Raw genomic sequence first — 22,671 nt, forward strand, 5'->3', positions numbered from 1 at the left:
ATCAAATATTACATTTTATCTTCTCGGGCGATATGTAAAATGATTGAGAGCTCTTGCAGTGCGATGGAACATGTAGTTACGATACCTTGCAAATCACACAATTATAAATTTATACAATTAATTTGAGGACAATCATTCTATGGCAAGAGACAGTACAGACTGCGGTCATTTATTTTATGTCAAGTACATTATGCCTGCGACAGGTAATCAAATTCTCATATTATCATTCTACAGAGCACAAATTTGGCAAACAAAACAATATGGTGTTCTGGCAGACACAAGGTAGTCATTTCCAGTACAGACTAGGACAAGGTTCATGAAGGTCAGCCAAACATGACAGTTTCAATGGCTATTCTGACGTCAGAAGTTTTGATCCATTGCATCTTTTCTGACATCACAAAGAATTATTTAAGGTTGCCTGGGTTAGTTAAAAAATTAACATAAAGCTATCAAAATCAGTTCCCTCAGCCTTCCCCCTTTCAATGTTTTGTTAGAACTAAATGATAATAATAATAACTAAGTCTTATATAGCGCTTTTCATGAAATCCATATCAAAGTGCTTTACAATGTAGAACACAAGAAATACACAAACAAGAGAATAAGAAATTATCAAAATCAAAAAGACACTTTAAATGGGGCTATGTTGAATATACTTTCTTCATGAGATATGTCTTTGAATTTGATCTAAATGATGTGATATTTGGTATACAATGAAGGGAAGCTGGAAGAGTATTCCAAAGACGTGGGGCAGAGCTTGAAAAGGTCCTATCACCAACAAATTTAGTTTTTGCTTTTTTGACTGTTAAAAAATTTTGATTTACAGAACGAAGGGACCTACTGGGAGTGTATGCCTGGATTAATTCAGAGAGATATTTTGGAGCATGTTAATTATTTTCACCAATGCTTCTCTCTCTAACACCCCAAAGTATCGTATTTATAACTGTACATGCGTATAATACAAATTTCTTCCTGGATTAATGAGTAATAGTTCAAACAAAGTGTAATAAGTGATGTATTACTTCTATTCAATATCATGTTGAAGGGCAAGTTGAACAAATGGAATACATAGTGCTGGAGGTAAATACATCCTACTGTTTGTCCAAATCCCCCCCCCCCCCCTAAGCTCCCTCTCGTCATACCATATGGTTAAACATACATGTGCTAACCCTGAAACATACAAATCAGGACAAATACGGGTATGTTCTCGATTTCACTGCATTTATAACAACTATTCGCAAATATTCATAAACAGACATTGCAACAATCATCATTTGTAGGAACAATTTAATTGAATTAGCAAAAATGATTGATCTATCAATAGGTTTCATGGCTGTGTTTAGATTTTAAATAAGGAAGGGGATGCTTACCTGCGATTTTGCCCCAGGTGTCATGGGCGTTCCAGCATTGTTGAGATCCCAAATAAATATTTCTGAGTCGCTTGCTCCGGATGATAATAGGTTTGACTGGAATGGGTTTACGTCCAGGGCCCTCACTGCTCCTGTGTGCTGCAAGGCATAAGGTAAATCATATGATGATAATAATATTATATTAACGGTATATATACCCAGGAAAGCCACTTCAGATCCATAACTGTTCTCCCAGTGGGCCCTGCTATTATTATCACCCCGGCTTTAGCTTGGCAACCTCGGTGCTCAAGCATTCGAAGAATTTCTCCCCACCGGGTACCCATTCACCTCACCTGGGTGGAGTGCAGCACAATGTGGATAAATGATGTTACAATACTTTGTAATACATGTCACCATCTATTCTATAGCGGTGTCACAAGGAACTTGGTTAAATTTGACTGTTGCAAATGATTGTAAAATGAATATGCAACTGATGAACTGAATGCAAAACATGTTAATATACTCTTTGTACATTACAATAATTGCATACTTGCAAAACCTACTATTGAATTTGGGAATAACATTTGATTTTGGGAACGGCAATGAATTGCAAGTTTCTGGAAATGATCTCTGAGCCAAGTTTTGTCAGGAAGCAGAGTTAATTTTAATACTCTGCAGGCATAGACTTAGATTTACATTTTAATCAATAAGTCTTGGGAAAAATCTGGCAAATTTTGACTCGGCAAGTCATTTTCCGGGCTTGTAGAATTATAAAGCTGTGTGCGCTATGAACGCCTAGTTTAGCCGGGTAATATAGGAGCGCCTTGAGCACCTAACAAGGTGGATATGTGCGCAATATAAATATCCTATATTATTATATTATTATTATAACACGTTACCAATACATCTCTTCTCGTCTAAACATTCAGTTCATTATACTTGTAATTCACATAAAACAAAGGGTTTGTGCCTACTATGGTTCAGCTATGCGTCAAGCAAGATACTCAAGTTGAAAAAAAAACCTCACTGACAGTCTCTTAACCCCTATTTAAATATAATTTGGGAATGTAATGATTTAATCTCACTTTATTTCGATAAGAGGATTTTATTTTGTTTACAAATGAAATGAATCATATCAAGTCTCTTGGGATTTCTCCCAGATCCATCAAAGGTAATCCAACAAAACTAATAAAAATCTTTAGTATTTTTTTTTTACACAGCATTCCAAATCTACCTCAAGATTCCCCCCCTCCAACCGGCAATTCGAAAGACCCAATGCTACTTACTTTGTCCATTTTATGAATCAGAGCTTCGCTACCAGACAATAATTTTGCCGCATCGTAAACATAGATGCCCCCGTTATCTGTTCCGCCAATGACAGTTCCATTGGCAAAGTCGCCCTTGTTCATTCCATAGTTGCCCCACACCAACTTATGAAACCTAGAATTGCAAGTCGAAGAAAAAGTTAGAATAATTATCGCAAGGCCATTATCCACTGCTAGCATTTAAAGAGGTAAACAGTATCAAAGCACGAAAAGTTTGTGATGATTTTGCGTTTTACTGAATCAGATTTACTAATGATAAATTTTTAATTGACTTTATGTAAATGGAATGGAACACTGAGATGTTGGTAAGAATGTAGACTGATCATCAGCACACAGTACTTCTTCTGAATTGCTCCAAAAACATTTCTCTGCAAAGTTTAAATAAACTGACAACTGTCTGAAATCATTTAAAAACATAAAAATACACAACAATGGTCCATTTGGAAATGACATCCATGGGACAAATAATGTGTTGACAGTATCGTTAGAAAGATTTGGTTCAGGAAAATAGTTCATAAAAATCACAGAAGTTACTTATATCGTATATATGGGTAAAAGCATGGTGGTTGGTACACTGGTCAGAGCCTTCCAAAACTAAATAAGAACTTAGTAAAAGAAAACCAATCCATCCAACACAACTTTCCATCCTCACAATAAAGGTGCAAAGATTCAAATACTGATGCATCAGAGTGGTCCACGCAATGACATACAGTATCTCCCTAATTTTGTCCACACTATGAAATGGTTTGTGACTACACCAAAAGCCTACCTGTGTTCGGAGCTGAGAGTGGCTGCTCTCTCCATCTCCAGCCCTTTCTTGTCCAGGTCCAAGGAGAAGATCTCCAGGGCGGCGGAGGTACTGAATGTCGCATCCAACTGCTGAGCTGCCGTTCCAGTAGCAATGTAGATGGGGTACTGCCCCGCGGGGCTCCATGCCATGTTGGCAGTTCGGCCGATGTCCTTCACCTTCATGGCTTAAACCTGTAGTAAAGAAAGAGTTAACACAGTTCATCAGACTGTTGTAGTAGAAATGATGAAGGTATAATAAGGACATGTTTGAAGAGGAAATAAATGTGGTGCATCGTGGTGTAGCGGTTCGGGCTCTCGCCTTGCAATCATGAGGGTCGTATATTTGAATATCTTCTACAACCTAGCGTCCTTTGGCAAGGCGTCAGTCCACAATTTGCCACACTCCACCCAGGTGTTTAATGGGGACCCGGTGGGATGAGAAAGCTTATGTACTATGCCTACATGTAGCATTGGAGTCTTGGAACTCTTGCTGGAATTCTCCCTAGGGAGTGGAGAAAGTGCATATATTGTGTAGCCATGCTAGGATCCGATGACTGGGGTCATAATAATTACAATGTAATAAGCGCTATAGATATAAATGTAACTATAATCATTATTAAAATTTACGAAAAGGTTTTTCCCCCCCATGTCTGATCACACCAACCGAAACTCTGTATTGACATTTTAGGGATAAATTGCCACTTGTCCAAGTGTTGCTGCTCATTGGCATTGCCTGGTTGATTGCACGGCTTGAAATGTACTATTAGATTGAAACCAAGAGGTTTTCTTTATAGGAACTGCAAGAAAAATTTGCTGATGCCTGGTTGCGCCACCTACTTGTTTTTTGGTTTTTTTCATGTAAAGTAAGTGTGTCTGATAACCATGCAGTGTTCAGCACAATGACATTGCGCAACAGCTATCCATTACAAAAGCCAAGATCAGAAGAGGCGCACGGCCAATATGAGAGGCTCTCTCCAATATGGGAGACAATCTCCCATAAGAAACAACACCAACAAAAGCATAATTGTTTCCATCCAAAATTTTGTCTCACTAAGGTCAGAAACCCATTTGTTTTGTATGTGAATAACAACAAAAATCCTTATCAAAACAAAAGTAGACAATGAATTGGGGTAATTTTTCATGAGGAATCTGCTTATCACATTTTTATTAGCTGCCATCTTTATTTGCAGCAAATGTAAACAAAGGACATTGGTCTTCCAAACTGGAAATTTCCAAATTGGATACCCAAATTCTTTACTAAATAAAGTCTCTGATATTGGAGATAATCTCCCACATGGGAGTCTCCCATATTGGCCGTGTGCCTCTACTGAAGATGGCTTGGTGAACATCAGCATATTTTGCACATCATAAAAAAAAAAATCATTTTGCTTTTCACGAAGAAAAGTCAGATTTCGAATTTGTCCAATTTTGTCAAACAATCAAAATAGTCTCATAATCATACAAGTTTAATTGAGTCTTGAGAACCATCTGCTCATGCTGGCAGTGGCGTAGCTAGGATTTTTTCCTGGGGGGGCACTGGGGGGGTCCTTGCTCTTTCAGGGGGGGGGCACCATTTTTTCCGTTGTGTGTGTATGTGTCACAATTAGGGCGGATCCGACTTTCGCCAATAGGGGACGGGGCCCGAAATTATCTTCACCTAAATTTCCCCCGATCAGTCACTTCTTAGTTTTATTCTTATAAAACAACGTAACTTGATATAGTCTCATAAGCCTTATAAAAAGTGCGAGCGCGAAGCGCGAGCGATTTTTTTTTTTGGGTTACTTTCATGTATTTTGTCCTGAAAATTTAATATTCTGGGCAATGTTATGTGTGATCCTGAACAAGATTCGTATGTAACTAGATGGTTACTGCGAACGCAAAGCGTGAGCAGAAATTTTTATTAACTGTTCTAGCATTATCGAAAAGGGACCTGTTAAGGACTGCTTAGAGTTACCCACGAAGAGGGTATATATTTCAATAATGCGAGTGCGAAGCGCGAGCAAATTTTTTTGACATTCCGACCTAAAAAATGGTCATTCTAAGCACTTTTATATTAATAAATGGGATAGCTATGTAACTAAACAATTGATGCGAGCGCGAAGCGCGAGAGGAAAAAAATGAGATTTTAGACCTAAAAGCGGGACACTATTTATATTTTGTAAATCATAAATAGGATATTGTTAATTGGGTATCATTAATAATGCGATCGTGAAGCGTGAGCAGACAATTATTGATATTCTGATGTGAAACTGGATAATTTAAGTACATTTAATATAAAGAACATGCAGGCTATCGCGCATGTTTTAGATTTCGACCTAGAATCTTGGCAGTCTGAATACATTTGTTTAATGGAACATTATGGAATACACGTCGACAATAGGAACTTGGCAAATCAAACAATTTGACCACGCAGCGTGAGCTTAAAAATGCTGATAGGTAGACTATAAAAGGGACATTTTACAGCTAGAGCACTTAAATTTTTTAATGAAAAATTGATGAAAGCTCGATGTCCGAGCTAAAATATATTTTGTATATTGACTTCAAAACTTGCTCCATATCAGCCTATTGAGCAAGATATGAACCTCATCGAACAGGCAATTCTGGCGAGAAGCGCAAGCAAAAGTTTTATATAGTAACATGAAAGATTTGGGTTTTTTTGCAAGTCTTCCCTTCACATTATTTCATTCACTCGTCTTCCTCCTCTTATTTTCCTCTTCTTTTTTTTTCTTCTGTCTTTCTTCTTTTCCTTTTTTCTTGTTATACCGAGGTTGTTTTACCTGACTGCTAAGAAAGCACGAATGCATGTGAGCAAGCAACCAGGGGACCAACGGCTTAATGTCCTCTCCGAGGGACCTGGTAATGAGGATAAATGCCTTACCAAAGGGCACTAGCGCACCACTTGGGAATCGAACCCGGGTCATCCGAATCCGAAATCCCCGCTCTACCGACTGAGCTATCGCGCCTCCCCAATTCTTCTTTCTCCCTTTTTTTTTGCTCTGCCAATTTTTTTCAGGGGGGCACCTGGGGGGGCACACCAAATCTCAGGGGGGGGCACGTGCCCCCCCCCAGGCCCCCCCCCCCCCCCGTAGCTACGCCACTGCATGCTGGACTCCTGGAGGGGAATGTTTTTCCGAATGAATTACGATTGATAAACAAGTGCCAGGGATTAACTAGTTAAGATTCTAAACGCCTCCTGGTGAATTGGCATTAGGCCCACTCAAGACTGCGATAAGACGAACTTCAGTGCTCAAGTCAAGACTAACTTGAAAGTTCAACGTTATTTGGATAAATTGGAGTACCGTATGGGCACTACTAGTATTCAACCCGGCATAATTCAAAGATTTGGACAAATTCCCCCAAATAGAAATAGGGAATTTATCTTAATTTCATACCTTTGTTATTTCCAGGGCAATCTGTTGTCGGTATTTTCTTTATCAATCTGTCGACTGTATGCGCGGAGGATCGAATTATGCGGCGATGAGGCTTTTGCACTGAATTGCACTAGTATTCAACCTAGTGACGATAGATAGCGAATCTCAAAATGGTTTAGATTGCTAAATTAGATCTAGATCTAGTAAGTATCTGGCTTTGATTAATTCCCTGTTTGGTCTCATACTCTCATCTCAAATGGTCTAGTCCTTAAAGGGGAATCCAGCCTTGGCCATAAATGTTGTGTTGGGAAGGAGAAAAATAAATTAAACAGAATGGTGAAAGTTTGAAAGAAATCGGACAAGCAATAAGAAAGTTATAGCTGCTTTAAAATTGAGATCACTAATACTATGTAGATTTCAAATTGGCAACTTGGTAAGTAAATTATGACAAGGGGCAAGGACAACTTTCCCATAGGCCATGTACTTTATTATCAAGGATTTGTGGTTTTCTCCTAAGTACCCATTCCCCTGGGGCAGTAATCTACATGTAAACATAAACCAGGTAGTATATTGTTTTATGTCCTCATGAAAGAAAAATATAATTTGAAATAAAACTTTTGGGGAAAATGATATTTAAGCCATAATATGTATTGGAGTACATGGAAGAGTAGTCCTTGCCTTACATCACTATGACATCCCATATGCGGCCAATTTGAAGTCTCCATGGGTATAGTGATTACCAATATTTAAAACTTTTAAAAATTCATAACTTTCTTGTTGTTTGTCCAATATTGTTCAAACTTTCACCTATCAACTTGTCTGATTTTTCTTTTCCTTATAAAAACAAGTTTTTATTTGGGTTGGATTCCCCTTTAATCGGATGGGACAAGGGCAGATTGAGAGATAGGGCCATCTTTCATCGCTAGGTTGAATACTAGTGCCAAAAACCATCGCCGTATAATTCAATCGCCCGCGCACACAGTCGACGGGTTGAAGAAAAAAATAACGCAAAAAGAATAACCAGCATTTGCTCTTGGAAATAAGACAGGTCTGAAATTCAGGTTTATTCTATATTTCTATATATTTGAGGAAACTCTCAAAACGGGTTGAATACTAGTGCCCTTACGGTACACGATCTAATCGATTATGAGAATATATTATGGATACTTTTAGTGTAAGAACGAGGCATCACACACACAAGATATTAATAATAATAATAATAATATGTTCATTTATATAGCGCTCTTACAATATATCATCGTTTCACATAGACCAAAAGCTTCAGTCTCTGTATTTTGGTTGTTCCGCTGAACTACGTTGGCTCCACTCACCATACATAGACTGAAGGGGATGGGGCCCCGTACCTACAGCCAACGTATAGTGAACTAGCGTATTATAGATCGCGATTTAAAACTGTTTTTCAAGCAAAATTGAAAGTTTCATGGTTTCCATTATCAGGGAAATATAAATTAATGTTGTAAATCGGATCAAAAATGAGATCGAAAATCGGATCGGCAGTTAAGCTTCTAAAATCGAAATCGAATCGAAAATCGAATCGGCGATGTTTAAAAACAAAGGAATACATCAAAATGTTGTTCGCGGTCGCGCGCATCTTCCTGACAAAGTCACAAAGACGAATGCATTGGAATGGAAGTCGCCAACATGCGCGATCGTTTGGAACATGTTTTAAAGCCAGGGGTTTTGAGGTGTTATTGCTTTAAAATAAACCGAGTGATTTTTATTAGAAAGATAAACGAAAGACGCATCTTCCGAGCAAAGGCGCAAAGGAAAATAAAATGAAAATATTTCTCATAGATCACAGGTTAATGAACGATCGGCGGGACATCTTTTAGAAGTATTTTTAGGTGCTAGCAATTTAGAATTATTGGAATGATCTCTTAGTCTTACGACGCATCATCTTAAAGTCGCAAGTGCAATTAAAATGAAGTAGACGACGCAAGCACGCACGATGATTTGAAATATGTTATTAAAATGTTTTGGGTAGCTAGCGTTTTCAAATCAATTTGAAGTTCACGGCGGGGTCCACTATCACCACGAGGTTGAAGAGAAGATTTATATCATTATAAGGGAGGTAAGAGAGTAGCACAGTGAGCTCCGTCGGTAATACGACCTTTCAAAGTTCACGGCGGCATCCGCTATCACCACGAGGTTGAAAATAAAATGTATATCATCATAAACGATGTAAGAGAGTAACGCAGTGAGCTCCGTCGGTAATACGACCTTTCAAAGTTCACGGCGGCATCCGCTATCACCATGAGATTGAAAATAAAATGTATATCATCATAAACGATGTAAGAGAGTAACGCAATAAGCTCCGTCAGTAGCACGATCTTTAAAAGTTCACGGCGGGGTCCGCTATCACCACGAGGTTGAAAATAAAATGTAAATCATCATAAACGATGTAAGAGAGTAACGCAATGAGCTCCGTCAATAGTACGACCTTTCAAAGTTCACGGCGGCATCCGCTATCACCACGAGGTTGAAAATAAAATGTATATCATCATAAACGATGTAAGAGAGTAACGCAATAAGCTCCGTCAATAGTACAGTCTTTAAAAGTTTCTGGCGGGGTCCGCTATCACCACGAGGTTGAAGAGAAGATTTATATCATTATAAACGATGTAAGAGAGTAGCGCAGTGAGCTCCGTCGGTAATACGACCTTTCAAAGTTCACGGCGGCTTCCGCTATCACCACGAGGTTGAAAATAAAATGAATATCATCATAAACGATGTAAGAGAGCAACGCAATAAGCTCCGTCAATAGTACAGTCTTTAAAAGTTAATGGCGGGGTCCGCTATCACCACGAGGTTGAAGAGAAGATTTATATCATTATAAACGATGTAAGAGAGTAGCGCAGTGAGCTCCGTCGGTAATACGACCTTTCAAAGTTCACGGCGGCTTCCGCTATCACCACGAGGTTGAAAATAAAATGTATATCATCATAAACGATGTAAGAGAGTAACGCAATAAGCTCCGTCAATAGTACAGTCTTTAAAAGTTTCTGGCGGGGTCCGCTATCACCACGAGGTTGAAGAGAAGATTTATATCATTATAAACGATGTAAGAGAGTAGCGCAGTGAGCTCCGTCGGTAATACGACCTTTCAAAGTTCACGGCGGCTTCCGCTATCACCACGAGGTTGAAAATAAAATGAATATCATCATAAACGATGTAAGAGAGCAACGCAATAAGCTCCGTCAATAGTACAGTCTTTAAAAGTTAATGGCGGGGTCCGCTATCACCACGAGGTTGAAGAGAAGATTTATATCATTATAAAGGGGGTAAGAGAGTAGCGCAGTGAGCTCCGTCGGTAATACGACCTTTCAAAGTTCACGGCGGCATCCGCTATCACCACGAGGTTGAAAATAAAATGTATATAATCATAAACGATGTAAGAGAGTAACGCAGTGAGCTCCGTCGGTAATACGACCTTTCAAAGTTCACGGCGGCATCCGCTATCACCATGAGTTGGAAGAGAAGATATCTATCCCCTTAAACATTGCCATAGATAATACCGCGACTTTCTCCCTGAATAATGCGACCTGTAAATAGCTAGCACCTCAAAAACAATCTTGAAATATGTTCTGAGCGATCACGCACTGTAACCAGATCTACGCCGATTTTTTATTTTCGATTTTTTCCTTCAAGGGGCATGATCGAAGATCGGCAAGTGATTGCCGATTGTGGTGAAATCGAATGGAATCGGTTGCCGATTGCAAAATCGGTTACAAGCTTAATATAAATAACTTAAGTAATTGCATACCTTGGGCCGGAGTTATTGAAAAAAATCCTCTGGATGATTGAGAAATCTGTCATCTAAGACATTTTCACCTGACCTGACGGTTTTTCTTGCAAGTTGCCATCTTGAATGACGTCATTATCGTTATTAACTTAATGTCTCGAATCGATATATCGCGATTATAACTAGTACTAGTACTAGTATAACTAGTATCGTTTATCTTCGGTTTCGTTCGCATATGGAGCAGATCGTATAATATCGAAAGCAATATCGATATCACATTCGTGATTGTTGACGCCCTATCCGTTCGTTTGTAAATATTTTATAGTTTGGCTGCCATTTTGACCATTTTTATCGGTTCAACCCAATTAAACATCGGTAAAGTATAATTTTCATGCCTTTTTCATCTATATCGTTTAAAGTATTTAAATATTGGAATATCAAGTTTTAAAAGTTTGTTGTTTATACATCCTTAGATTGTAAATTCGATGTGTAAAATTACATCAAACTTTGGACTGTGAATTGACAAAAGGGAGGGAATGAGAACACATGCGAGCCCACACGTACACCCTACCGTCGGTAAATGGGGATTACAGTAAAATGTCAGAAATTGTTGAATAAATCCCCAGAAACGACGGTTATTCCTGTCTACGTTTCACAGCGCTTTACACAATAGAAAATTATAATAACTAGAAGAATACATGTTAATAATTGATTAAAAAGCAGTCTTGAGATGTTTCTTAAATACTTCCAAAAGACCAAAGAAGGAGAAAGTCGGATATATCTTCGAAGGTCATTCCAGAGTCTTGGGGCACATGTCTGAAAAGCATTGTCACCTGCTTTAGTATTTGTCCGTGGAATATGGAGTAGACTGTAGAGTAATGTCCGTACTCGAGCGAAGCCCGGGACGTTCTGACTGATGTAGGCGGATGAGAGATTTCATGTAGTGTGATATTATATCACATAGATATGTAATCGATTCATGACATTGGATTCTACATAATAAAGGTAAGCCCAGGCATTATCGTGATTATTATCAGTTTTTATCACGATTATTGACATTCACAATCATGTTCAAGAATCTAATTCTAATTTCTATTTCTAAGTTTCTAACCAAAATTTAAAAAACATGCACAAACAAAATCTCAAAAACAAATATTTGCTTATTCATTTCTAGAATTAAACAGTAAGATCTACGCTATTCAAAAATTCTATTCGAAACAAGACAAAAGAACAACACTCGTCTCAACAGCTGTTGATGGAAAGACAAACGAAATGGCGATTCTCGAATTTGACGCGACTCGTACCGGTACCGGTACCGGTACTCGCTCAGCGCAGCCTGTCGTTCCCCATTGACAACTGTGGGAAAGCCGTTCGGAAAGTACACATCAGCATAACCCATTTCTTCGGTCAACAAGAAATTTCGAGCAAAAACAAAATATTTTTCTCACCTTGTATGACTGTTTTGCAGAATGAGATTTGGCAAGATGACTTTCACACTAATATTCTACACTCTCATTTACATCAATATTGTGAAAGTATTATATGTGAAGTGAAAAGTGATTTTAAAATCAATGATGAAAGCTGCTGGCGGCTCCTTCCGGAACACCTCAACGTGGCAGATAGCCGGCGAAAAGTACACCATGAGAAACTACAGAGGGCGCCAGACCAGACTTCGAGAAAGACTCTCAGCAATATCGGCCTGGTGGTCATAACGGAGGTTTTCTACCTGACTGCTAAGAAAGCACGAATGACTGTGAGCAAGCAACCAGGGGACCAACGGCTTAAAGTCCTTTCCGAGGGACCTGGTAATTTGAGGATAAATGCCTTACCAAAGGGCACTAGCGCACCACTTGGGAATCGAACCCGGGTCACCGGCATCCGAAACCCCCGCTCTACCGACTGAGCTATCGCGCCTCCTCCTCATACCGAGGATTGACTTGATTCTCCTCTCATCAAAAAGTCCAAAAAATCTTCCAATTGACAAGAAATTTAGAAGACAAGAATATATTCAAATACATGTAGGAAATCGGTACTTCAGTTTCATAATCTTGTCTTTTTTTTAAATTAGAAACAGAATTTGTCAGCCCGGTGCGTTTTAACTTTTGGAAACACGGGACGAAAATCAAATTGATGCCACAGGGAATGTCAATTTTTTTGCAGTTGATAATCAATTGGGAGTTTAATGAAACAATAAGTATACCTGCAGGAGCGTTGTCAATGTCAAATAGACGGGGGGAGGAGGGCGACGATATTACATATTTGATATGTGATTTAATTCAATGACTTTGGGGATCCAATTTGAATTTTATAGCATGATCAATAATATTGAACTAGAAAATAAGTCAATCAAGTTTTCTGTTGTTAGGCCGCCTATTTGAAATATGAAATAGGCCTACAACGTCACAGGGGCAACGGAAATGGGGGGGGGGGGGCTGCGGGGGGTTTAGCCCCCACACTTTTTTCCAAAACCGTGTACAAAAACGTAAAAATGACCATCTGATTATATGATTTTCTTTTTGCATGGTCAGCCCCCCCCCCCCCTCTTTCGGCTCAGCCCCTGCACTTTCAAAACCGTTCCGTGGCCCCTGTGTCATATCATATAGGGTGAAAATTGTAAAATATAAAAGAAAATTCCCATTTGTTTTCTCAATAACTACCGAATCCTCAACACTAAATAGAAAATAAGATTAACCCGTTATAACAATGATCATCAATTAAAAACAAAATAACTTGTCCCGACTGAAACCATTGGTCCCAATTATTCAATTTGGACCAATTATAATCAACACATTGGAATCTTATTGGACCAATCGGGACCAGTTATTGATCACATGGACGTAAGTCGAAATGTAATTCTGACAGTTTGTTTTTAAAAATACATGTATGAATTATGTTTGTAAACAGAGCTAAATTACTTCATCAATGTCTTTTTTAATGGAGAAGCACGAGCGACATCTACGACGAAACAATTAATGTTGCCCATCTCCGTTCTGTGTTTCGGGGACAACTGCTAATCATGCACAGATAAATCAGGACGACCGCATGACCAAACGCTCCAAGTCCTCTCCGAGGGGCCCGATATCAATTGCTACCTTAAATAAAGATGTGTAATGTATTGCATCAAGTCAGTTACGAAACTGGTAGTAGATTTGCAAGACGACCAACAGTCCTTCTTAAAATTGATATAAATCGCAGTGACGCGGTAGCAATTAATAAAGATAAAAGAATACTACTATACTACTAATAATAATAGGCATTTATAAAGCGCCGTCTATCTATAAATATTCTATTCCGAGGCGCGTTGTCAGTGTAGTAAAATCACGCGAAATCGTCATTACGCAAACATGTAATAAAATGAGGTCACCACAGTGAATCGATAACAGCGAGAGCGCTGCACATTGCCAACGGTTCACAGAGATTTGCACGCAAACCTATGAGAAACAAGCGAGAGCGAACGATTCCACGAGCTCTTCCCCCCGCTTTCCCTTCCCGGCGATTTGTCCCAAAACAAAAGGATTTCCGCAAACTACGATACTTAGTTTTTCAACTTTATTAGCATCCGATCTATCCATGCCGATTAGATTTTTACCGTGCCATTTTGTTATAAATTAGCAAAAGAACATGTACATCAGTTTGGCCAAGCTGAATAAAACGACTGGTAGGCGTTTATGACAGCCGTCATTCACGTAAACTTTTGTATCCGATATGTGAACTTTCATTCCACATGTAGTGTACTGGTATGCACACAACGTCGTACTACTACAGTGATATTGAAGGTTTTTATTTAAATGCGTTAGTATTAATCCCGGGGGGGCCACTTCCATTCACGAGTGGATACCATGCGCGACCATGGGGTCTCGAAAAGCACCCTAAACAAGTATTTTCCATATTCTGAAAATGCACCTCTTAACAAGTATTGGCGTGTGAAACCCTACCCTTAACAAGTATTGGAAACAAAACGATACTCTTGGCAAATATTCCCTGAAATGAACCCCTAAACAAGTACAGGAATGTTTTATTGTTACGGGTCCTTCGGTCGTCGGCTTTACCTTATTTGGTTTAGTACAACCCCACCTTCTACACCTCGCGCAAATTGGACTCTAAACACGAAGTGTTGGGGCAAAAAAGACATCCTTTATAAAACATTTTAATTTTGTTTTATCATCCCCGCAAATTCGACCCTAAACACGTAATTGCCCTAGCGAAATAGACACCCTTTTTTCATTATTTTTGTGTTTTTGACACCCTTATCACGTTACGTACGTAACGTGCCCTATCGTGAAAAAGACATCCTTTTTACGTGTTTTTTTGGTCGCGCATGGTATCCACTCGTCAATGTAAGTGGCCCCCCGGGGTATTAATATTCAGAGGTGATAGCAACGGGAGCATTTAAGATTGACATGTACAATAAAAACCAGTAAAACTATATAAAAATGATGAGACCTTGATGCAGTTCACTGACACAGTGAAGGAATTATCAGGATCATCACATCATCACTTATTACAAAACAGTTAAACATGATGAAATTATAAAACTTACATGAATTGTCCAATATCACATGAATCATAATATCCCTTATTTTTCCTTTGGCTTTATAATGACTGTTGAGTGCAAAAAAGGGGGAAACGGTGACTATTTTAACTGGTACTGGCTGGTTGTTCGCGTAGTCAGTTAGCGTGCATGTTTTAGGCCTACATTCACTATGATCACGATGGTCAGAGAACAATTTTCCTCAATTCTCTCTTATCATGCTTATCATTACATGTATCATGTGTATACCTGGGAGATGGGGTTTGGTGTGTGCATGGAGCTACTAACTGGTGTGGGCATGCAAGGAAATATACCTGAGGTATTAGTTTGTGTGTAAGTTCATTGGGCATGTTGGGTCGGCTCTTCGGTCAAGAGCGCCGGTGCTGTGTGCATCATCGCACGGTGCAAGCTTCTGTGTCAAATACGCGCGAAACGACTAATAACAGGCTACAAAAATCACTCGACCATGCTGCCGCTATGCGAATTCGGTGTGCGAAGATTACGTAACTTTCACCAAAATTAACGCTACACCGTAATGACGATTTCGTGTTATTTTACTACACTGGTTGTTATTATTACACCGGCTTTAGCTCGAGCTGCCTTTCAGCGCTCATGCATTCAAGGAATTAATCCTGCCGGGTACCCATTCACCTCACCTATAGCTGGGTCGAGTGCAGCTGCTGCACAATGTGGATACATTTTATTGCTGAAGGAAATTACGCCATGGCTGGGATTCGAACCCACGACCCTCTGTTTCATAGTCAGAAGACTTATCTACTGGGCCACAACGCTCCACTAAAATAAATAAATAACTTAAAAATCATTAGAATCGGGTAAAAGTAATGAACTTTTTCACATTTTGAATTAGTTACGATATAGGCTAGGCAAATTTTCTGTGTCAATACCTTTCCCATTATTTTTATTTGTCTATAATTGTCTATAATTTTACTTTCCACTACTATTCTATATAGACATCAATCATTAGCCACTATTTCAATATACACCAGCATAATGCACTGTTGATCATGCTCATATGCATTTTCATCACATGCTCGTCGACATCACCATCATCATCCTCATCATCCTCCTCATCATCATCATCATCACCATCGTCATCGTCATCATTCTCACCATCATCAGCATGCAGCATCATCTTCATCATCGTCATCATCATCCTCATCGTCATCATCAGCAGCATCATCATCATCATAACCATCGTCACCACCGTCATCATTCCATCGTTTCATGTAAGAGCTTTCCTATGCTAGACAGAAAGTTCATCATCATCATCATCATCATAACCATCGTCACCACCGTCATCATTATCATCATCATCATCAACATCACCATCGTCATCATCACCATCATCATGATCATCATCGTCTTCGTCGCCCTTTTTTCACATCATGATTATTGATACCATTGCAACTGTTTTTCTTTGATTTTTTAAAGTTGATAGTTTGATCATTCTTCGTCATCAATTCTGCTCATTGAAGACGATTTTATTATTCAATATATGATTTGGTTTGTCATGTTCTGAAGCATTATCATTTTCGTACCATGACAATCCGTCTTCCGCAGGTGATTTAATGTTCAATTATTTCTGATTTATTTTCAAAATATTCGTAATAGATCGTAATTCTTTTATGTTAATTATTTTTGCGTAGATTTGAATTTCCTTTATCGATAAAATCTCAAATTCAATCATTTTGGCTATAAAAAAAAAAACGACCAAGTGACCTTGATTAATTGAATATCTAGAACATGTATAAATTAAAATCAAACAACAAAACGTGTTATTTTCTAAAATTCCATGCTAAGGACCAAGCATCTCCCTCCCCCAGTCCCTCATGCACCTGCACGTTTAATGACAATAGATATTAATTATTTTGGCTATATTCCAGGGTTGTTACGTTTTCAAGCTTTGCTTTTGTGACGACCCTTGCAACCATCCTATTTATTGTGTAACAGAAAATACCACTTAATGATTTTCATTTATGTAAGATATGTTTGAGGATTTATATACAAAACTATTGTTCATTATCTTGATGTCAAGTTTCAGATATGTATTTTCTTGTCCAGAATTTTGTTATGAAAAATGTTGCAAAAACCAATAAATGAAATGAAATGAAATGAAATATGAAAACAACTTATTAAGAAGGAATGTTTTCATATTTATTGTTTTATCATTAAACAAAGTTTTATGAAAACAGTGGTGCAAATCTGCAATATTTTTATTGAGCTAACTTTTTAGAATGTTTACTGTTACTCCCAATGTTTCTTATAGAACCCTTGAAAATATTACCTTATTTTTCGAGTGGTGAAAAAATGGGGAAAAGTATACAAAAACCAAAAGGGAGAAAAAAGGGAGAACTTGAAGAAAGAATGGTATAAAAAAGAAAGTTTTGAGCCTTGTGACTCTATACTACCCCTATGATTCAATCGAAACAAAAGTATGACGTCATATTTCGGCCGCCCTTCCCCCTTTCAAAATTATCCAAAATATCCCGGCGGTGCACTTGTTGTTGTTGTTTTTGTTATCTTGGGTTTATAAGGCGCGTACCATTCAGATATGAATATTTACGCCCGATATGAATATTTACTTGTATAATAGTTTCCCTTTCTTGACTCCAACCTTTTACACCTTTTTTTTACCTATCATTACCATATATTTTTTGAAAATATCTCTCACACGATGCACAATACAAAAGTCTGTATATTATTATTATTTTACTGGAAATTAAAATGATAATACTAAAATACAACAAGGTACAGCAATTCCAATAGCGGACAGTTTTTACTGGAATTGTTTTAAAAGCATCACGTAATTTCTAAATCTAAGATAAAAAAAATCAGCATGCAAAATATATAAGGCAATACTATATAGCATTTGGATTTGAATTCCTAGGCTCTCAACCGTTAATTTTTTTTTAGAGAGAGGCTTGTTTACTATTCAACTTTGATGAAATTTGTCCATCATCGGAGAAGGTGGCTTAATATTATTAGTAACCTCCATAAAAAAAACACCAAAACAATTTGTCGCATGCATGTTTAAACTTTAAAGGACAAGTCTACCCCAACAAAAGTGGATTTGAATAAAAAGAGAAAAATCCAACAAGCAAAACACTAAAAAAGTCATCAAACTTGGATGTAAAGCGATGTAAGTAAGATTAAATTTTCGCTTAATTTCACAAAATAGTTATATGCACGTCCCAGTCGGTATGCAAATGAGGGTAATGGTGACATCACTCACTATTTATTTTGTATTTTATTATATGAATATGAAATATTCTAATTTTCTCCTCATTGTCCTGTGACAGAAAGTTTTATTTCGCCCTGAACATGTGGTAATTACCGTTGTTCCAACATTTTATGGTTCAGTCAAGTTGGTCTTTATTGTCAAATCTGTAAAAATTGATGTATAATTCAAACAATAAAAAACAAAACAAATAGTGAGCGAGGGACATCATCGATTCTCCCATTTGCATGTGACTAAATTGTGCATATAACTTTTTTGTGAAAAATAAGCGAAACTTTTGAAATGTCATAACTTTCTTATTTCACATCCGATTTTGATGAAATTTTCAGCATTATGCTTGTCTGATTTTCTATATTGATTCAAATCAACATTTCTCTGAGGTGGACTTGGCCTTTAATCATCAGCAATTCAGCATGCTAAAAGATCAAATGCTTTTATCTTATTTTTTTTTCTTCAAATAATGATGAAAACTCTTTAATACCTTGCCATGAAACTTCGGGCTAAAAAGCGACCTTACATGAACTAAAATGATGGAAATCCTGACAGGTGCCATTTTATATTGGAAGGGTTTATCTTGACTACATGATTGATTGCAAACATGAAACCTTCCGTCGACCAGCAAAATTTTCATCACGGATTCACACGACATCTTTGACTTTGAACGGGAAAATCTAATAGCGACAGGTGTAATTTCCTGAATCCAGCCGCCTTTTCTCGTATTTCGCCCCCCTCTCGTACACCCGTTGCGCCTGTCGCCTAGTCAACCAGTGCCGCTCTAGATGCATTGTGGGAACGATCCTAGGGTCTCGGCCATTTTTGTTGTGAACGGTTCGACTGCGACGAATGTGTGTGCTGAAAACTGGTGTCATTTACTTCGAAGTCGAATTTAAACAGACCTGAGTTGGTTCGGTTTGTTTCAGGGATACGATCTAATTAATCAGAATCTGATGTATGTGAGACAATAATATATCGAACAGATTATGTGCTCTTAGTTGATTTTGTGGCCTACTTTTGCCAGCTGTCGCCATGGAAGCTGGGTACGCTTATTGAGAGTCATCGAGAAACCAAGTGTTGACTCCCCAGGGCTTCGGGCGTCATTGACTACAGTCTCCGCTGGACCAGCCGCGCGGCCGTGGCCGTGGAGGGTAAAGTCGAAAGAAAATTCAGTGACAGCTTTTAATAAAGCATTTGCAACTATGTAGTTTCAGAATGATCATGTTGGATATGTGGACAGTTGGACAATATAAACAATGTAGATATCCTGCTCATTTTATTCACCTTTGGATTTGTTTCATGATTTACTTTGGAATTCTTGACGTTCATAAACTTTTATAATTTCATGTTGAGAATTCATTCGCAAAATAGCCATCATCAGCCGCCAGGCCCTGGCCCATCACGAGACCCCAGAATGGCGGCTGGGCCTAGGATTGGGAAGAAAGGAAGGAACAGAAATGTCTCCATGCCGGTGGAAAAGATGGAAGTGTGAGTAGATTCCTAGTCCTAGATCTATTCTAGTGACATGTTGTAGATCATGCATTTTCAATGTTTTTTTCCCCGTAAAAAAAATGTTGGGACTGTTTGTCAATATAAATATACAGTAGGTCTACATTGTATGATGGGGTGACCATAATTTGCGCACATTTAAAAATTATCATGAAGTTTTCAATCAATTTCTCACAGGCACAGCTCACACAAAATTAATCAAAACCATTAATACCAAACGGAAGGCAAGATCCCAAAGTCCAATTCGCTTGACGGAATTATAAAGTAGGTCAAGGGTTTCGCTGGTATCACGATCTCAAAATCCCATGGCGATCGACTAGTGCGCGCTCAGCTGAAAAAGTGTCATAAAAAGTGTGACCTTAATTTACGCACGATTGTTTTGCAAGGATTTAGAAAAGAAATCAAGCAGACAAAGGTAAGATAATTATATCAGATGGAGGTTAAAATGCCATGAATTCGGTTGGTACCACATTTTACTTACTTATTTGGAGACCTCCGCTTGCAAACTGGCGATTTCTTGATGCTTGTCGAGAAGATCGAATTTTCTCGGAGCGGACGCAAAAGGTGACAAAATTTGCCAATGTTTTGCCAATATTTTCACAAATAGAGACCTTACCTTCAAGAAATTACCATACTAAGTAATTCGAAGTCGCTCTTTCTGTTGGTGATATCAGTTTTTCAAGATATTAATTAGAAATTGAGATATTCAACCGTGCGCAAAATTAGGTAACACGCGAATTAAGGTCACACCACCATATATCTGTCCACAGAGAACAAATGGCAACTGTCTGTATAAAGTAAGTTAGTATCAAGCCTATTGTTCTTGGTGTGTCAGCTTTCACTCCTACACTTTTAAGAGAAGTTCAACTACGGTACATGTAATTGTATGCAGTTGGTATGTGTGCCTTTGTGATTGCGTAAAAATTGAGTTAAAAAAAAAAAGTGAATTCTCGCTACCCCAAATAGGAACAAAAATCTCATAATGCGCGAGACGAGATAATTTTCACTCCGTCGGGTCGCCATCACCACTTCCGGTTCAGAGTCATGCATGTTCGCGATACTGAGTTTTCCACCACGCTGAAATCGATGCCAATCAGCGTAATATGTACAGATTATTATACTTTTTATTTAATTTGGTCAGTTTTGATTCCATTTGAATTATAAATTAAAATAGAAAATATATTTCACGTGAAAATTATTATTATTCATGTTTTTATTTGGTTATAAAAAATAAAACAAAAAATGAATATCTTAAAATTTTGCATTTTAATAGTGACCGGCCTGACATCACGATCGTATTCGACTAGACGCTAAATATATACACTACAGCATTCATTCCGTTCAATTTTTCGTCGACCACGAAATGGATAAAAAAATCAGTTTCGGAACTTAAAAAATCTTAACTGACAGAGGGATATGGAAAGCGTCGGGCAGAATTAGTGACTTTAGCAGAAAACGCTGTTAAACTGTATCGTGAAAGAAAGGGTTGTGATCACGAACTTTCCGAGCGAAAGCGACGTTGTGTTGTTGTGGATGACGGCACTGTTGATCTGAATGGCAAAACAGTGCATTGGACTTCCGAACAGGAAGTTGTAATACCGAAAAGCTATCCCATAATGCAATGCGCGTTACAGGGATTTTTCCCGGATCTCGGCGAAATCGCTATTTGGGGTAGCGAGAATTGCATGCAAGTTATGTTTTTGGTCAAAGTCGAAGTGAGAGACATTTATTTAGAAAGTCAATAGGGGCCTAAGCTTTCGATCCTAGCACTTAAATGTCTCGTTGTGCGCAGTTTAAAAGGCATGGCTGCATTGGTCAGATCATGCAAAGAGGAAGCGCTCTACATGTACTGCGTATTGATCAATAAGATTGCGCGTTGCATATCATGTACGCGTCGGCATTTAAGTGCAACTTACATGTACATGTAAGTCATACTTATTTATTTGTGAAACACCCCCCCATGTGCATATAAATGTTTTGTGAAATTAAGCGAAACTTAAATGTCATAACTTTCTTATTTTACATCCGATTTTGATCAAATTTTCAGTGTATGCTTGTTGGATTTTTTCCTTTTATTCAAATCAACTTTTTTTGGGGGTGGACTTGTCCTTTTAATTTAGTATGTAACTGTGTTATAAAAATCCTTTGACAGATTTTCATCAAACGTTCACCAATATTTTTCTTAATTTTTTCTGCATTTATTATGAAAGGTATTTACTTCCCCTTTAATATAGCCTAGATTTACAGTGTACAACCCCATTCTCAATAATATCTTCCCTCTGTGCCTTTTAATAGGTTTCTAGATTGAAGGCGTTCATTAAATTTAGTGGGGTTACTAAATTGTACATTGTTGTACACTCACATTAATGATCACATTCTAATATACGGAAGTAATATTCTTGGGATTGTATCTAGGTCTGCTCACCTAAAAAAATAGGGCATGTGCAGCTTCAAACTAATCAGCAGGTTTTGATTTCAACTCGATACAATTCCTCCAAATTTTAGGAAATTTTTAGGAAATTATGCATTTCATTAATTTTTTTCTTCTGATATTGATGAGTTATTCACCATTTTTTTAGTTTTACTTCATACATGTTATCAATGATCTTGGAGATCTGGTTGGAATGATGATACACCTAAATTGATGATGATGTTGCTACATGAAATGATGGTGGTGATGGTGATGATGATGATGTTGCTATGTTGAATGATGGTAGTGATGGTGATTATGATGAACATTCATCATCATTGATTATTTATGTATCCACCAAACAATGTGTTCAA

General features: G+C 38.0%; 1 protein-coding gene across 7 annotated transcripts in view; it reads right to left on the minus strand.

The window, feature by feature from the left end:
* Positions 1-12,250, minus strand: part of LOC129281354 (protein transport protein Sec31A-like) — a 61,160-nt gene extending 48,910 nt beyond the window's left edge. For 6 of the 7 annotated variants that reach the window (XM_064113522.1, XM_064113523.1, XM_064113521.1 and 3 more), the window contains exons 1-4: positions 12,043-12,244; positions 3,441-3,652; positions 2,633-2,786; positions 1,368-1,505 (exon numbers count right to left, since the gene is read on the minus strand). In XM_064113522.1, coding sequence (XP_063969592.1) covers positions 1,368-1,505; positions 2,633-2,786; positions 3,441-3,643 — 495 coding nt within the window. In that variant the 5' untranslated portion in view covers positions 3,644-3,652; positions 12,043-12,244. Of the gene's footprint in view, positions 1-1,367; positions 1,506-2,632; positions 2,787-3,440; positions 3,653-12,042 lie in introns of all 7 variants that reach the window. The other variant, XM_064113525.1, reaches the window with a different exon arrangement.
* Positions 12,251-22,671: the final 10,421 nt, after the last annotated feature.

Source organism: Lytechinus pictus, chromosome 18 (genome assembly GCF_037042905.1).
Source record: "Lytechinus pictus isolate F3 Inbred chromosome 18, Lp3.0, whole genome shotgun sequence".
NCBI lineage: Eukaryota > Metazoa > Echinodermata > Echinoidea > Temnopleuroida > Toxopneustidae > Lytechinus > Lytechinus pictus.